This window comes from Myotis yumanensis, unplaced genomic scaffold, assembly GCF_028538775.1.
Source record: "Myotis yumanensis isolate MYYU_CA2020_CCGP unplaced genomic scaffold, mMyoYum1.0.hap1 SCAF_3, whole genome shotgun sequence".
Lineage (NCBI taxonomy): Eukaryota > Metazoa > Chordata > Mammalia > Chiroptera > Vespertilionidae > Myotis > Myotis yumanensis.
The window spans coordinates 21,950,705-21,969,244 of NW_027223754.1; the positions used below are offsets into that span (position 1 = coordinate 21,950,705).

The window sequence follows — 18,540 nt, forward strand, 5'->3', positions numbered from 1 at the left end:
GGAGTAGGAAGCACTAATTATACAACTTGCCCTCACACTTCCAAATTTTAGGTGATTTCCTTTTTCTCGATTCACAAAAGGTGGTGGCCAGAATTGAGATAAATGAGTATTTTCATGTTGAGAACAGACTGAATAGCCTTGTCACTAAATACAAAGTCATTGGAAAGAGTACAGTTGCAGCCTTCAAGATACAAAATCCTCAGTAGCATCAAAGACATCCTGAGACTAAGGATTTTTCCCAAAGATTGAACCAAGGAGGCCATGGAAACTCCTGGACACAGGGACACATTCCTCCTTTCCCCCAACCCTCAGCCAAGGGACTTGTCATTTTCTCTATGCTAAGACTTTGCGAAACTTGTTAATTTTATTTAACTCAAGTCTTGAGCAAAAGATATATTTTTCTGCGCCCAGGCCAGAAAACCCTCTGCTAAGAATTTACGAGCAGCCAATGGGGTTTTAAGGTTTCAAATGGAATGGTCACAAGCCAGGATTTGCAATCACATCCAAAAATGAGGCCTGTAAAATAAAAAATAAAAAACACACAAAAACATAGGTAACTTTTGAACTTTCTAATAGGAATTGTGGGCAGTGGAGGATCTCACCCATTGGCTGATCATTTTCAAGAATAATCAGAGTCAAGTCTGTAAGCTGGAGGAAACAATGACCCAGCACTGAAACCTAGCCACCTTCTTAATAGAGGCTTTTCTGCATGGTTTACAATTGTAAACCAAAGGCACATTGTCCTTCATTTATATTCCCCTTTAAGTGGTAGAATTGATACAAGGTAAGTTACTATGGACATGGCAGAATAATTCTCTTCAAAATAGTTCCACGAAGCTTAAAGGAAAGAGCCTGCCATCCTCTGCTGGGACGTGTTCAAATGTGTGCTCATAGCACATTGGCTTCCTGCAGGAAGGTCGCTAAAGAAAGGCAGTCATCCACAAAGACAGCTGCAGGCTTCATTCACACGCTGCTCTGCACATCCACAAGTGTCCTGGCTCTAAGAGCTGTTCTCTCCCACCACACGTGACCTATCAGCTTTCAGAGGTGGAGGTCAGAGACATGACTAAGGATAGTTCAAGGCTCAAAGCCTCTTGGACGATGCCAGATGGAAGCACCATGCATTGCTTCTACAATAAGAAGTCTATCTTGTAATCAGTAAACCAACCCACCTTTCTCCCACAGATGTTCTACCGAGGGCCTTCTCAGATAGTTCCCACTGTGTTCCTTGCTGGGATATCTGACATGGAAAGCCCCCTCACCTGGGAAGCTTCTACCTGTGGTCAGGATGTGGCTTTTCTCTTTTGTTCTGAATGACCTGGATGGTGCTGTGTGGCTACCTTTTCCTCCCATAGCGCCAGCCTTTATGTTATAATCCCTGTTTCCAAGTTCTGAGACTGCTAATACTGCACATTCTCATAGATGATTTATTAGTCTCTTTAGGAAGGTATATTTCTGCAAGGATCATGTCATTTGCAAGACATATGGCAGGAGGGAGCTTTAGTTAAGGCATGGTGAACTAAATTACATCAGGTTTTGCTTTGGCAAGGACACCAGATGGATGCCTTTGTGATGAAGTGGGTCTCCTCCAGCCTTTTCTTTTACGAAGGTCTCCAACAGGTGTTTCCTCTGAGGCATATCTGTTTTCCATAACATCAGAAGGAAAAAAGAAATGAATGAAGAATGAAGAAAGCTGTCTGTGACAGCTTGTGTACATAGATCTTGCTTTTATTATGAAAGGAAAGTGTATAGTGAATGATTTGCTATTCTGAGTCAAGTTAAAATATGCTTTGGAGAAGAATATCTTCCATTTGCCAAAAGGGCATTTAATTTTCAGATTAAAGACTCTTCATTCATTATGGGCAGGATGGGGGGTGGGAGGGTTGAGGAGGAGAAGTGTGGAAAAGCTGAAGAAAGTGACCAGAAGGAAAGTAGTGCTGAGGGCAGTGTGTGGGAAGCCACCTCCCTAAAGGGAACTTGGTACGTTATTTCAGCATCGGAGGGAAGGTGTTTATGAAACTACACATGGAGAGAAAATAAGGTTCTATGAATGAGTAGTAACATAGTCAGTTCTCCAAATTCTGATGAGCATCAAAACCATACTTGGGCTCTAGCTGTGTTGCCTTTAACAACCTTGGCATAAAGCCATCACCATGGTTCTGTCTGGTACCATTAAGAGAACCTGTGTGGGGAAGCCTGGGGAGGGGAGGGGATAGGTGGAGGGGGTCAATGGGGGAGAAAAGTGGGACATATGTAATACTTTCAACAATAAAGATAAAGTCAGAAAAAGAAAGAGAGAGAGAGAGAGAGAGAGAGAGAGAGAGAGAACGAACGCCTGTGTGGCCCTTAGGATTCTGGGTTGGGGCTCATGACTTAGGGTTATTTAAACCCATCAAAAGGTATGTTAATTCAAATGAACAAGGTAACCCATTCTGACCAAGCTGACTTTGAGGCTTACATCACAACATCTTCTGGCTAGGTAAATGACTAGAAGGTTATAAGTAGGTCTTAAATGGAGGGGGAAATAAGGATTGAACCTAGGCCTTGGCTGGTCTCATTAACAATTAGCCTCTATACTTTTCCAAACCCTTTGGCAGTGCCCCAATCCTCCCACTCCAGCTTCTCCATCTGGGTCTTCTCTCTGTCCAATCACTTTAGATATGATGCCTCAATCTCAGTTTACCTGAGTTATTTTGTCTGAAAGAAATATGACTTAAGATAGCAATTTAGAAACTAACCTGGTAAAAAGAGAAAATAAATGGCTTGTCATTTTGTTGGAGTCTGAGACTTTGGGCCAGGTGTTGAATTATAAGCTAAATTAATTCACAGGGAGAACCCCTAACCCTTCAGCACAGAGAGAAATCAGTTGTATTATTCCCAGGATGTACAGTAAAACCTCACAGGAGAATTCTGTCATAAGCTATTGATTACCAGGGTAGAACCTATAGCATAAGACAGTATAGTGTATCTCAAAAGGGGTTTTAAGGGATAGTAAAATATATTTTTAAATATAATGAAATAAGTGAGTACATAAGTAACTGTAAAAGTTTTTTTGGTGAAATAAGTGCATGAAACACTGTTTTTACAGAAACTTTAAAGGATTTTACTTTTGCAAAGCTTTTCAGAACCTTCATACGCTAAAGTGTAGTGTGGATCTCAAAGAGGCGATAGTTTACTCAAAATTTATTGGACTACAGAACACAGTTCCTTAGAGCTTCTCCTGTTACTGATATTCCACAGAACATGTTTTCTAGAAAAGGCATTTGTGTTAAGATAGGATGGACTTATGATGCTGTGGTAGCAATTAATGAAATCCCAGTGGCTTAGCACAACAAGTGTGTATTTCTTGTTCATGTTGCATGTCCAACTCAGGTCAAGCGGGCCAGGCACTCTCTTCCACACAGTCACTCATGTACTCAGGCTGGTCATCTCTATGGCAGGTTAGGGGAGAGCCTGAGAATAGCATGGGGGCTTTCACTGTGTCGGCCATCACTTCTCACATTTCACTGGCCAAAACAGGTCATGTGGCCCCTTCCCAAGGCCTATATCCTAAGGAAGGAAAGAATTGGATATTGTGAGCCCCAGTAATCTCAACCTCAGCATTATATTCAAATGCTAGCTTTATAATTTGTTAGCTCTGTGTCTTTTATCCATAAAATAAAGGGTGTTCTTTAAAATCTCTGGCAGAGACAGAAATGGTCGTCAAATATTTCAATTGCTTCCCACATTCCTAAACCCCCTTAAAGTTAGCAGGAGCCATGTGACTAGTTCTGGCCAATGAAATATGAGCAGCAGTGATGTATGCCACTTTGGGCCACAGCGTAAATACCTGGGCTTGATTCTCCAGTTCCTTTCTCTTCCCTTGCTTTAATGACTGAGGAGGATATATGTGCCAAGTGTGTCACCTTAAGATGGTAGAGCCTCTGTCACCTTAAGACTCTGAATGATTGTGTGGAGCAGACCCATCTGTTCAACTGAGTTATTATAGGTAAGAAATAACCAGTGTTGCATTAAGCCCCTGGTATTTTGATGTTGTTTCTGCATACTATTCCTAGATTCTCTTGACTTAAATGGGTCCTTTTGAATATTTTATGTGATTTTAAGAGTTTCTTTTATTCTCTAACAAGCAAATATTCATTCCTTAGGATGTGAGTGAAATTTTTCAAAAGATTGTCTAACCCTTTTTAGTGATTGAATATTTTATATGATAAACATTGCGCCTAATGGAAGTATGGGGTGATCACGTGGAGGGCTTTGCCAAGATCTAGATCAAGATTAGAGCAGAGTCTAGTCAAATGCGGGTCAGTGATGGAAGCTGTAAATAATGCAAAATGCATTTTATCAGAAAGGATGTTTCAACAGAGACCCATAGGAAAGGCGTCAAAAGGAGAGGGGAGGAAAACTGACTAAGGAGAGAGATGCTACCCATGCCTTGATCTCACAGAGTTTAAAATTTTATGTTCAAGTTCCCAAAACACCTCTCATGATTTCCCCTAAGCAATAGTATCATTATGATACTACTAGAGGCCTGGTGCACAAAATTCATGCATGGGAAGGGTGTCCCTCAACCCGACCTGATCCAAAGCCTCCACGGAGGGTGCAGATCAGGCCCTGCCTCTCTCTCTCTCTAGGCCTCGCCAGCAGCCATGGTGGCTGCAGATCAGGCCCCACCTCTCTCTCCAGGCCTCTCTCCAGATCTGATCCACAGCCGCCTTGGCGGCAGTGAGGTTGTTACACCTCTGGCCTGGTCCCAGGCTGGAGGCATAACGACTTCACCTTGCCTGTCTCCCCCATCCACTCCCCCTGACACCCTGCCCACCTGCCAGCTGCCAGTCTTGCTGTGATAGGAGCCTGTGGGCCATGGGGGAGGGACCAAGAGGTGCTCCATGCACTTCCTGGTGACCGTTTGGTCATTTTGGTTGTTACAGCCATTGGCCTTTTATTATGTAGATTGCTTAGGGGAAAATTAAGAGTAGAAATAACTACCTTCAAAGCATATATAAACTAAGGTAAAAGAACTGATGTGTCTTTTAAACACACAGAGATACACACACACACACATGCACACACCACAAAATCCTTGTGACTTTTGCAAAATTATATAGTAGTTCTTGAGCTATGATGTAGTCTGGACATTCAGCTCCTGGTGTCCTGTTCTGGAGTGTCAGAGACCAGAGGTTATTCTTCACTTTGGGCTCAAGGTTCTAATTAATTTCACATCTTGGCCATGTTTCACCAGAGCCCCATGTGGCCTCAGGCTAACTCTCCATTCTTCTTATTTAGGAGTTTTCTCAACAAAGATTCTGACTATCTTGATAGCAGCGGCATGTTTTACTGGTGCAAAGCAACCCATTTGGATAAGGTGATTCTGGTAGGTGATCTTGCACCAATTCTCAAATAAAATATAGTTTCTCTTAGGGTAAATAATACCCTTCCACTAGTTATAAGTACCTGCCTTTTCTCTTTGTAAACTATGAATTTTGGAGGAAAAACACATACTTCACCAGCCAGATGAATGGTTTGCAGGGCAACAGATGTGATATTTGACAAAGACTATGTGTATAAAATCCTGGGATTTAAAACAATTAGATTCTTCAGCTACTTCTTCTCCCCTTTAACAGTTTCACTGAGTCAGTTATTCAGAATAATGTTCTCTTGAAACTTTACTGTTTTGCTAGTAAATCTAATTAATTTAAATGCACAAGGAAACTCCTTATTTACAAAAACTCTGCAGTCTTTCCTTTTTATAAAATAACTAGAGGTCCGGTGCAGAAAATTTGTGCACTCAGTGGGTGGTCCCTCAGCCCAGGCTGCACGCTCTCGCAGTCTGGGAGCCCTCAGGAGATGTCCAACTGATGGCTTAGGCCCGCTGTCCCCATCCACAAGCCTAAGCCATCAGTCGGACATCCTTAGTGCTGCCACAGAGGCAGGAGAGGCTCCCGCCACTGCCGCTGCGCTAGCCAGCCAAGAGCCCGGCTTCTGGCTGAGCTGTGCTCCCCGGTGGGAGCACACTGACCACCAGGCGGCAGCTCCTGCATTGAGCATCTGCCCTCTGGTGGTCAGTGCGTGTCATAGCAACCAGTCGTTTTGCTGTTCAGTTGATTTGCATATTAGCCTTTTATTATATAGGATAAACATTTTCCTGATCTATTGGTTTTAAAGTTTGAATTTTCTATAGTAGTTTTTCTTAAAGCTGGCTATATTTATATGTAACATGTAAGCCAAGCATGCATCTCCTAGATGCCTGCCCCCTACAACTTGGGTGAATCCTTATAGATATTAGAATCCTGTCTCTGTCCTCTCAAGTTAATGAACTCTGCTCACTGAAATGCCAGCAACTAAAATTTAAAAAGCCTTGTATCCTAATGCAGGCTCTGAAACCTGCTTTCTGGATCTCCATCTATTCTCATTTTTCAGAATTAGAAACTCAAGTATAATCTCAGTAGTTGATAAATTTAACTAATAAAAGGGATTTGCTTGCATGTTGTATGATCCCTATATAATATTTTCAACTATGACTAATTGACATTTATGCATTTTTTTGCTTTCCAAAAGTAGTTCAGTTTGCTTTTTTTCCATTACACACACACACACACACACACACACACACACACTCCTTGTGCTAGTGTCCTGACATAATATATCTCAATTTTTGTAAAAGCATGATCAGTCATTTGATCAGAAGCACAAAATTGTTAGAGCTGTCATATCAGCAAGTAGATTATTAGGGTTACTAAAACTCACTATTTTAGCAATTAGGTCTTATTCTAAACCCAGCAAAATAAACACCTTTTGAACAGGCAGCCAAACATGTTTTCAGTGGGAGGGAAATTTTTGGAAAGGTTGGGAAGTTGCTTGCAGATGGAGGTATCCAAGAGAAACGGAAATAGAAGATGTTTTATCAGAACGTACTTATGAAACATGCAAACAGATTTATTTCTATGATAGCTATCTTCTTTATGACACTTGGTATGGAATATAGGTCAGAACACCAACTTGAGTCTTTGGTAAATATAGAAGGGCTTCTAGTTTAAGAAATTGTAAGGGTTTTGAAACGTGTGACCCTATAGGAGAAATGTCCAGATTGAAAAATCCAGGGAGTCTCTGAGCTAGGTTTAGTTTCCAGAAGGGTCAAGTGGAAGTGGTTGCTTTAAGTTATTTTGAACAAATAGTGCATGCTTTCCTTCCCCCAAAAGCCACCAACTTTCTTAACCAGAAGACAGTTTTGTGCCACAGTTTCTTGGGGAAATTGCCTCTCTAGCTGTGCCTATTAATGCACTCTGCCATGTATCTTGCTTCTAATTGTTTAGTTTGACTTAGAAGAGCAATGGTTGAACTATAGACATGTTGCATTAAATACTGTTAGAGGCTTCATTATTCAAGGTAAAACTAATTGGTTTAGCTTGAGATGATTATTTAATAGATTTGGTTAAGATTGATATCACTCTTTAGGAAGACTTTCCAGACTAGTAGCTTGATTTCCCCTCATAGGGGGATTGCTTTTGGAAAGAGAGTATGTCTTATTATATGCTAATTTGACAGTTTCTAATTGTTGAGATGTCAGTTGTTACTTATTTATCCTGTTAGATTTCATCAGCCCCTGTTTCACAGAAGCTTGTCATTTAACCCAGCTACGGACTGGCATGAGGGAGTATTTGAAATATTTCTAGTCTTCAAGTGCTCAGGCATGTAAAACACACTAACACATGACATGCTTTTAAATATATTTAACTTGTTGTCCGTCATCTTCCAAAAGTTCTCCTCTGAAAATATAGGAATTCCCCACGATTCACAGTTGATCAATAATTATTGAACAACAGTTAATGAGTCGAACACTGTACTTTCAATATATAATTTAGTTTCTACAGCAGGATTAATTTCTATTTATTTTTAAACCACTTAAACTTAAAGTCAGAGAGATTAAGTACTCCGTTCATACTCATACCACTAATGGCAAAACCAAAATACCAAACCAGATCCAGGGCATGCTCAACTTCATCCCACCTCCATGAGAGGAGACCGTGACTCATTTCCTGAAAGATATCACAGAAAAGCTTGAAATAAATTTCCTTCAGGAATGCCATTCCTTTTTTTAAAAAGTTACACTTATTACTTTTTAAAGTCTCTATGGATGTAAGGAAACTCTTACCTAAGTCTTCATCATGTATATTACTTTATTTTCAAATTAGAGCTATAGGAGAGATATTAATAGCTGGCAATCTAATAATGGTATGAGACATATTCAAATGTTTGGAATCAAATGGAATTTTTATAGTTTCTAATTTCTTGTGCACTTCCCATGAGTAATTTTCTCAACTCTGCAAAGAGTCTATTGAATCAGCTCAATTTTTATAAAAACATGATCAATCATTTCATCAAAAGCACAAGATTGTCAGAGCTGCCACATCAACTAGAGACTGTTAGGATTGCTGAAACCCACCATGTTAGCAATAGTCTTATTCTAATCTAAGAAAAATTGTTATTACATTTAAATACTAGGTTGAACCACGTAAAATTGCTGATATTCAACCATTCTTGACCCATAAAAAGGGAATTTCATATGGTTCAAACTAATATGTATTTTTATATGTATAAAAATCCACTGAAAACCTCAAGATGTTGGGCAACTTGATGTAATTTTCAGGGCTCACTGGAAGACATAAGTTTAGCAAAGGAATTTGGAATGTTTTAGTTTATCATTGAATCTTGTTATAGCACATATAAGCCTCAACACATATAATGAAAATAAGGTATTTTCCCCATTTGGTTCAGTAATTTCACATTGAATTGAGGAATGATGCTGCTCTCAGTTTAATTGATGCACTCTAGGCTAATAGAAAACTTAAAAGGGGGAAATAAGAAGGAACGCCACAAAAAGATCAAAGTATAATTGTCCCACCGTGAATAAGTTCCATTTTTTATGAGCTGTTTGCAAAATTCTGTTATCCTTATGAGGTACTCCTGTGGATGGACCTCAAAGACTTTGGGTGAGGGGATGGAACCCACTTTGTTGTTTCTAAAAATGACTACATTCTGACATGCTTATGCTTAGAAACGAACTGACAAGTCAAAACTTGAGTTTCGGAACCACATTGTGGCTTGTATCTTTGGAGATGCCCACTCAACACTGATGGGGCTTCAGAATTTTGTAATGCCCTTGAGGGCTAGCAACTATCCTCGGCAGGAGCTGAAGGACATTGTGTTCATCGGGTCTCTGGAATACATGCAGAGAGAATGGCGATTTCTCCGGAATTTTCCCCAGATTTACATTTTGCCTGTAAGTACCATATAAGGGCTAGTAAATATTTAGAATGGTAATAAATAGTACTACTACTACTAGTAGTAGTACTACTACTGCTAGCTTGCAGTCATATAGTGGTACCAGAAACTGTTCTATGCATTTTACATATATTAACTCATTTAACCCTAAAAATACCTCTCTGAGGTAGATTTTTTTAAAGATGTTGAACTTTAGGCATGGAGAAAGTAAGTAACCTGTCCAAGTGGTAGGACTAGGAATTAAATTCAGACATTATGCTCAGGAGCCACCATGCTTAATGTTGATAACCATGTTTTATAGTCTTTATATAAATAAGAGTTTCTCTGCATTTCTGAGCCTGATTCTGAGTTAATGGCTAAAGCCAAGCTGATAGTGGCCAATCTTTATGCTCCAACTTTCTCATCCATTCTGGAGACACATCTTTTCTAAAACATGTAATGCCACATGGTCCCTGATAGATATATGAAAAGGAGGAGTTAGGTTTACATTTCTGAGAAATAGGTCAGTTATGCATGTGGTATTATGGTTATAATTGTATTTACTCTGAACCCTCATAGGTCTGTATCCTATTATATGCAACCATTTCTTTAGATTTAAAGAAAACACATTATATGTCGCATGAAATGCACCAAAGTATTTGATTTTTATGCAAGAATGCTGGTGATGTTTAAGGAATATTTTTCAAACTTCAAAAATTGTTCTCCCAAGAATTTCATTTGTTGTTTTTTTTAAAGTCACCGTAAGTTTCTCCTCACCACCCCCTTAGATTAGTTCAAAGAAAGGATAAAAAAACAATGATCAGAATTCTTCCAATCCAACTAATATTAGAAATTACCAATATTTGAGTCCAAGGTACCTGAAGGTGGGATCACATCTATTCCTATTCTTTTTTTCATCAAAGAAAAAAAGCAACCACCACTTTGCTAGTTAATCTGGAACTGGCAAGTGGGGTCAGCTACAAGTGAAATTGTGAGGATAGAAAATTTGTCTTTAGATCCATAACTTCTCCTTTTTCTGTTTTTTCCCCTTCACTAGTGTTTCCCTTCTTCATTTCTCTTCTCCCAATTGAGTCATTTAAATGGATTTAGGCTCCCCACTCTCTACCCTCCTTTGTCTTATCCTGATTGATTAAGATATTAATGATTGGTAAGGCTAGATGTGTCAGATACCAGGTAATGTGTCAGATACTTGTCTTAAAACCAAGTCGTTGGAAGCTGAAGAGTTGTTGGCTCAAAAATTATAACCCAGAAAGATCCACAACTGTGAACCATGGTATAAAACCTGTCCATCTGAGCAGTTCCTCCTCTGCCCCGTTTCTCTCATTAGGGCTCTGCACTCTATACTGCAGACCTCCATGCAGTCAACATAGAGGAATGTTCCATGTGTGCTGTCTTGTCCTCCCCACCCATGGCATCTTCCCAGACTTTAGTAGACTCACAGATCATCATGGCCACCCTCAACATAGGATCACTGCGGATGAGCTGTTCTGCCCCGACACCCTCAGAGGCAGGTAAGAACAACGCCCTGACAAGAAGAGGTTAGGGAGAATGGAATACGGAAAGAGCATTAACTTCTCTCTGAAGTACTTTAACCATGGGGAGGAGGAGTGGACAATTTAGTCCTTGGGAATCCTAAGTCAACTGAAAAATGATACCCATCTTCTACATGGAATGCATGTAGCACTTTTCCCATTTTAAGTAAGATCACAGAATTGCAAGTACTAACATTATTACTAATCAAATATCAGAGAAGATAGAACTTGGCATATTATTATAATGAATAGCAAGAATTATTATCAGCAATGAAATTCTCATTGGATCTTGTAGATGTTCTAGTTATTATTTTTAGTTTCACGGTGGAGAGAATGGAGTATAATTCTCTTTTGCTCTTTGAGATGCTTTCAATACATGAATTTTAGAATATTATCTCTAAGGTGAGGTCTCTTCCAACTTCTGTAGAATAAAAATGTCACAATCCAACTTCAAAGTGGAATGAGATGGTGAGAAGAGATCTCTCCAGGATGGGAATTAGGTCTTTTCCTCTTTTGTGTTCCTCTCAGTACCTAGCACAGTTGTGGTCACTTAGGAGATGCTTAACACACTTATTGAATTGAAGCAAATGAGCCAGTGAACTGGACTCGTGAGTAGTTTCTACACATTTTTTGTGCCCAAGATACGCTTGGCATAAGTTCCCACTACAAAATTGTGGTTTTCCTCCCTGTTTCCCCCTCGCCACCCCCAGAAAAAGCTTATATATTAGTCTATTTCTAAAAATTGACTACTGTCGCTGAACCTAATATGAAAGCCCTCTTATTGAAAATTTTTCTGTATCTAAAGCAGATTTTCAATTCAAGTAAATCATGATTGGAGTTCTCTGGATCTAGCATTTCCCTTAGGGGTGTCGATCCTCTGTGTCAAGGTTGGGTACTCATCCTCTGGACTCATAGCTGCCGACCATAGCTCTTCCACTTTGCATGGAACTTGGAGAGGTCAGACATCTAAAGCATCATGAGACTTTCATAATTTTGGATGTGAATAAAAATCTTCATGAGTAAAACTGGGAAACCAAAAGAACTCTGTCTGACTCCTAGGCACTGTTGCTAGGTGGGAAAATATAACATACTTAGGGCAAAGGAATAAACAAGTAATCTAGACTAATCTTCTGTAGGTGAACTAAGTTAGCTATGTGATACACCCTCACTAAGCAGCTAAACTCCACTCAGGTCTCAGGGTTTTGGGTTCTTTTGCAAAGAAGAACGAAATGCAAAGCACTTCATAATGTCAAAGTACACTGAAAATCAGGACTAAGGAAGTGTGAGCCATACCTCTGCTGAGCAAATCTGAAGATCCATAAAATGCTGCTGTGTGCTGCACATAAATCCTTAGCTCAGCCATTAGGGTCACTTAGATTTACCCAATATTTGTGTGTGGTATGGGCGTGAGTATGGTGTGGGGAGGGCTGTGGAGGGTGAATGTGTAGGAAGTGTGAGTATATGCATGTGTGGGTGCCTGTGTGCATCATCTTGCAACTTTCTATAATTGGGCAGAGAAGTGTTCGTTTTAAGGGCAGTATCATCAATATATAAATGAAACTTCCCACTCAATGAAAGCATGGGATAAACTGAACATCATAAGCCACCTAATTAATCATCTGGGTGACTTGTCCTCCTTCTTATTATTTTTTTAATTGTACATCCTATATAAGCTAGAAAGATATAAACCTATAATTTCAAGTCTGATTTCCTTTTTATCTAGTGATTTTCATCCTCTCACTCATCCAACAAAAATATTTTGATTCTGTATGGTGTGTCTAACCTAGTACAGTCTAGAAGGTTGCACTTGAAGCAGCAACTTGCTGGATTGGTAGAAGGAGGTAGAGGAGAGGGAAAAGGGACTGGAAAGGAGGAAGAGAAAATAAAGGAACATCAAAGCACAAGGGTGGGCAACAGTAGATTTACAATTGTGAGTATGCAGAACACAGTTTGTTTCTGTATAATTATTTATTAATTATTGTATTACTTAATTGTACAACAAGTATCAACCTACTTTTGCCTACCCCTTACTTGTGCCATCATGAAACATGGATAGGTTCTTCCCCAAAGATAAAAGGGAAAGTTTAGAGAAAAATTATTCTGTAGGCCTAGTACCATTTCTTTAATGGGTGTCATACACACTTGTATGATGGGGAAATATAACTGCAGGCAACTCTACTGGGCTACCTAACAGAAGTCATCTAATCTGCTTATCTGGTGCTATAGCATCAGTCAAGTCACATTCTGAGCATGTGTAAATAGCAAAGGACCAGTACTCAGAAACCTCACCAATTACTCTAGCATTATAGGAATCTACCTGAAGTTTATATATAGGCATCCCCAATCCGCAGAGAAGCCTGGTAATATCTGCTTGCACCATAAGAGGTAAAAATGGGATCACCTACCTCTCTGAGAGTCCACAGTGTAAAGCAGTGGTTCTCAACCTGTGGGTCACAACCCCTTTGGTTGACGACCCTTTCACAGGGGTTGCCTAAGACCATTGGAAAACACATATATAATTACATATTGTTTTTGTGATTAATCACTATGCTTTAATTATGTTCAATTTGTAACAATGAAATTGGGGGTCACCACAACATGAGGAACACTATTAAAGGGTCGCGGCATTAGGAAGGTTGAGAACCACTGGTGTAAAGGATTTTGAAATTCTGTAAGGAGGCAGAAAACGTCTCCCCAGCTGATCATCAACACAAGACGAGTTGATGGGCAGTTTTCTTTCTCTTTCTCTAGGACTGTGGTTCTCAACAAGGGGCAGTTTTGCCCTCCAGCAGTCCTCAGACAATGTCTGTAGACAGTTTTGTTTTGTCACAACTTGGAGGAATGCTATTGGCATCTAGTGGGTTGAGGTCAGAGATGCTGCTGAACATCCTACAATGCACATGACAACCCTACATGACAAATACCTTTTTGGCTCAAAATCTCAATAGTACTGAGATTAAAAATATCACCCTAGTATGAGCCTTTTCTGGGATCAGTGGTCCTTTCTCCATCTTCCCAGTCATGATAAACTTGTACATGAAGCCCATCAAGGACCACAGTGCTACTCCATGCAGTGATTCTCACAGGGACGTTGAGGGTGTGGGGACAGCAGAGGGCAGAATCTCGGAAGGATCAGTAAGAATACCGGGCCTCCTGGCCATCTCCATGGAAAGCTGTAGGTTTTCCAGTGATGCCCTAATTGCTGCCCTGTCACATCACAAGAAGAACAGGTTGGCAAACCTAGGTACTGAACTAAATAATCTGTGGCATAATCTAAACATATAACGGTAATTAAGTCTGACAACTTAATATGCTACTGAAATTTAAATGTACTGTAGTAATCTACAATTAAGCACTCTTTTGTAATAGTAGCCTGCCAGCCAGGAAGATTTCAGGTATAATGCTGTGTATTATGAGCTCCCGGAAATATTGACATTGGTACAATGCACCCAGGCTATGATCTGACACATATTCCAATTAACCATTGCTCCACAAGAGGAGAAGGAGCTAAGGTGGTTGCTGTCCTTCAGATGGTGTCAAAAGCAGACACTCAGCAGCCACGTTAGCCAACCCAATGTGAACACATCTGTATCCAATAAGGACATTTAACTTCGAAAGTCAAGAAGATCCAAACCCTTTTCTAGAGGGAACTGGAATCAGAAAGTGGGGTTCAAAGGAGGACTGCACCTTTGAGGGAAATTGGCCTCAATATTTTACTGGACGTGTCAGCCAAACCTTGAATATTTTATTAGGGCTACAAAGTGGCCCTTAAAAGGTCCTAGGCTTTGAAGTTGGTGCCGATTGGGGTATGAGAAACCATCCATCATTTACAGGCCATTTAACCTTGGGCAAGCTATGTAAACCCTGAGTCGGTTTCTTCAAATGTGATCTAACTATATTGATTCACAGATTTGTTGTGAGCCTGGTATAATTCTTATCTCCTTATAGCTTGTACTGCTCACAGCAGCCAGAGGGACCTTTTACAAGTATTTATCAGATCATGTCAGTTCCCTGCTTAAAACCCCATAGTGATAACCCATGGCAATTATAGGAAAATAGGGTCTCGCAGGCCCGAAGGGAGTTTGAATTTTCTCCCACTTCATTCTGTCTGTACTGGCTCTTTCCTGCCTTAGGTCCCTTTTCCCATTACCTCTGCCTGGATGGCTTTTTCTCACCTCTCAGGACTCCATTCCAAGTCAGAGAAGCCTCTCTTCAAACCCTATCTAAAATCATCTCTGCAACTCAATCACTAGCCCCTACAGTTATGTTTTGTTTTTGTTTTCACAGTATGTATCACTACTTGAAAATACATATTTTGTATTTGCAACATGTGGCATGTAACTGGGGCAGGGATTCCACAGTCCTGGGTGCAATAGATACTCTTAAAATTTGTAGAAGGGAGAATGGAAAGGAGGGTAAGGGACACCCAGCAAATAAAGCATCTGCACAGTTCTGAGAATGAGGCAGAATCTCAGTTCCCCCAGGACTTCCTGTATCATGGAAATCCCAGAGGTATTTTTTTTTTTAAAGAAAAACAGTTTATGGTGTTCAGATTAATCACAACTAAGATTCACTGGTGAATTAGGACATCTGAGCTCTAGCTATCGATGTTAACCTTGCTTTTTTTTTTGAGATTTATAACATAAGTTTCAGGTGTACAACATAATTTGATATCCATGCTCACCACCAAAAGTCTGTTTCTCATCATATATTTTACCCCTTTTACCCATTTCACACTTCCCCTACTGGTGACCACCAATCTGTTGTCTGCATCTGAGAGTTTATTTTGGTTTTATTTGTTCATTTGTTTCTCTGTTGTTGTTGTTTTTACATTTTCTGTTTTAGAGTCTACATATGAGTAGAATCTTATGATTTGTGTCCTTTCCCATCTGACTTATTTCACTTAGCAAAATATCCTCAGGTCCAACCTTCCTCCTAGACAACTGTGTGAACCATGTTAGCCCTCGGGGCTTCCATTTCCTCACCTGCATTCCCAAGGTCACCACCAGTGCTGACTGTACCCAAGTGTGTTGGGCTCTTCCTGTGCAGCTTCAGTTTTTTCCCCAAATCCTCCTTGCAGCATGACTCGGAATTTCAGTGGCTATTAGAAACATATTCACCTCTACTCTCCATTAACAAGAAGTGGCCATTTTACTGAGTATTTCCTGGGGGAGATGGAACAGGTGGTAAATACTGCAGAATATAGCTTTTTTTCTGACAGAAATCTCCCCTTGGGTTTTCTCTTTTCCCCTGTCCCACCACCCTCCTTTTATCTGTCCCTCAGGCTGTCTTACCTAACCCGCTCACTGCATTTCACATCTCACTCTCCCCGCCTATCACTTCCCTGGCTCAGTAAACAGAGGACCTCCAAATATTTCACCTTCTTCCTAGGAAGCAGGGGATTTTAATTAAAAGCAGAGTTTTAACTTTCACAGTATTTTTGCATTCTCAGAAAAGTTACAAAAGGTAGCCAACAGTTTTAAAACGTAACTTCTGATGAGATAATAGTGTGCTTGTTTTTTTTTTTTTTTAACTGGTCCCCAGCTTCCTTTTTCTTTCTTTACTTTTTTTTTTTTAGTTTAACTTGGGGACCAAAACTCTAGTGTTAAAACTCTTCATAGTCCACTGCCTGATAAGTCTGTTTGGGGCCAGTGCTGTGCATCAGCTCTTTCAGAGTCAAGGCTCACAGAGGAAAATGAAGGGCCTCACCTTCTGATCCAGGAGGGAAATCTGTCTGTAAACAGAACACAAAGGGCAAAGATGACAAGTGGCAACCCAACCCCAGTCTTTAAGGAACTCCCAAGGCATTCTAGGCTGCAAGAGGCCAACCAGAGATGGGAGGCAGCCAGTTCTGCTGAAGAAGAAAGAAGATGTGAATAGTGTCTGGACCCAGAGAAGCTCTCAAAGAGGCAGATAGCACCAGCAGCCGAAACCACTTGCAGTGTTACCAAGCGCACGCACAGAGCAGCACTGCCTGTTTATTCATACTTTCCTAGCAGTCCTACATGCAAATGGATGTGGTTAAAGGTACAGCCTGTCTGAGCCATTAACCACACTGTGGAGAACAATCATATTTTACTTATGTTATCAATAAGCAAATACTGGTAAAGCTTTACACACACACACACACACACACACACACACACACACAGTGTCCCAAAACTAGATGCCAAGGATGCCCAAATATTTTATTTCTCTAAATATAGAAAAGGATTTGGGATTTGGGATTTGGGATTTGGGCCTGAGTGGACTTTGCAAAGCACTAAGTTGCAGAGTATCTTTCTCCATCCTTGTCGCGTTTTGCAAGCCCCTTTGCATTTATCAATCTCTTTTGTTTTCTGTCATCTTCTGTGTCTACAGATAAAACTTCACCCCGCCTCAGTGAATCTGGGACGTCATGGTGCCGAAGAATCCCCATCCTCACTGAATTGAGTAAGTCCTGTTTCAAGGAAAATACAAGGGAGAAACCTATTTGATCCAGAATTGATGTCCCAGGGTTCTTTTTAAAATCCACAGTCCAAGGACTGAAGAAGCAAAATGGGGCCCAAGAGCATTAAATGCTTGGTGGGACATTATACTGGCCTTTTTTTTTTTTTTTTTTTTTTTTACTGGATTGGTGACATGACCCGGCAGAGCCTGCTGCTTTTTGGTGTCAGGGTGCAGGAATACCATTCCCAGTTCCCAGGAGAGGGAGACCAGCAGCTGGCTCACTCTTATTCAGAGGGAATCTCCCATGGGAGGGACATGAACTTGAAGACTGACAAAAGGGATCTTTCTATACCAACCTATCTACCCACCTGGGACTTTAAGTCAGTCACCTTCCTTTACTATAGTGATACCAGGGCCAGCACTAGGAGGCACCAAGGTGCAGACTTAAAGGTGACTCTCACTCTCAGGGTCCATCAATTTTGTGTCCCTTGTGTCATCTTAATTCCAGTCCTGAGTGGTGGTCTTCTAAAAAGGGAATACTAGGTGCAGAAATATCAGAATAAGCTGTTATCTCTCACCAACACCTTATGGAAAATGCACATTAGGAAATGTTCCTGGATGTGAGGACCCCTGGAAGCAGAAAGCAGTGTAGGGAAGGTGCCCGGGTAGTTTGGGGCAGGAGGGGTTGGGAGGCACTAGAGCAGTGGTTCTCAACCTTCTGGCCCTTTAAATATAGTTCCTCATGTTGTAACCCAACCATAAAATTATTTTTGTTGCTATTTCATAACTGTAATGCTGCTACTGTTATGAATCGTAATGTAAATATCTGATATGCAGGATGGTCTTAGGCGACCCCTGTGAAAGGGTCATTCAACCGCCAAAGGGGTCGCGACCCACAGGTTGAGAACCGCTGCACTAGGGGATTAATATTGGTAATAACTGATGAGAGAAGGGTAAGATGCCAAAGAGGGGAACATTGCCTTTCACACATATTAGACTAACTCAAAGACAATCCATTAGCTGGCCCTGGGCATGCGATTTGACTGGATTCTATAGTATAGCAACATCCTTGATGGGCATTTTATGACTTTGAGTAAGCTGAGTGAGACTTGCACCAAACTGGATAAACAAACCTCTTGGTCCCAGGAAGGAAGCAGGGGACATAGAGAGGAATCATAGGCGACACCACCATGTGATCTGGGAGTGGCAGTGCAGCAGGAGGGAAATAGTCTGTTCACAGTGAATCCTGGAGCAGCAGCTCTTCAAATTCAGCTCTGAGGATCTCAGCTCTCTCGCTTTT

The 18,540-nt window shown here is 40.7% G+C and overlaps 1 protein-coding gene across 1 annotated transcript in view; it reads left to right on the forward strand.

Moving 5' to 3' along the window:
- KCNU1 (potassium calcium-activated channel subfamily U member 1) overlaps positions 1-18,540 on the forward strand; it is a 128,874-nt gene that overhangs the window by 93,986 nt on the left and 16,348 nt on the right. The window contains 6 exon segments of the mRNA XM_070408066.1: positions 5,284-5,371; positions 9,053-9,277; positions 10,607-10,790; positions 11,288-11,311; positions 15,810-15,819; positions 17,194-17,243. Of these exon segments, the coding sequence (XP_070264167.1) occupies positions 5,284-5,371; positions 9,053-9,277; positions 10,607-10,790; positions 11,288-11,311; positions 15,810-15,819; positions 17,194-17,243 (581 nt within the window).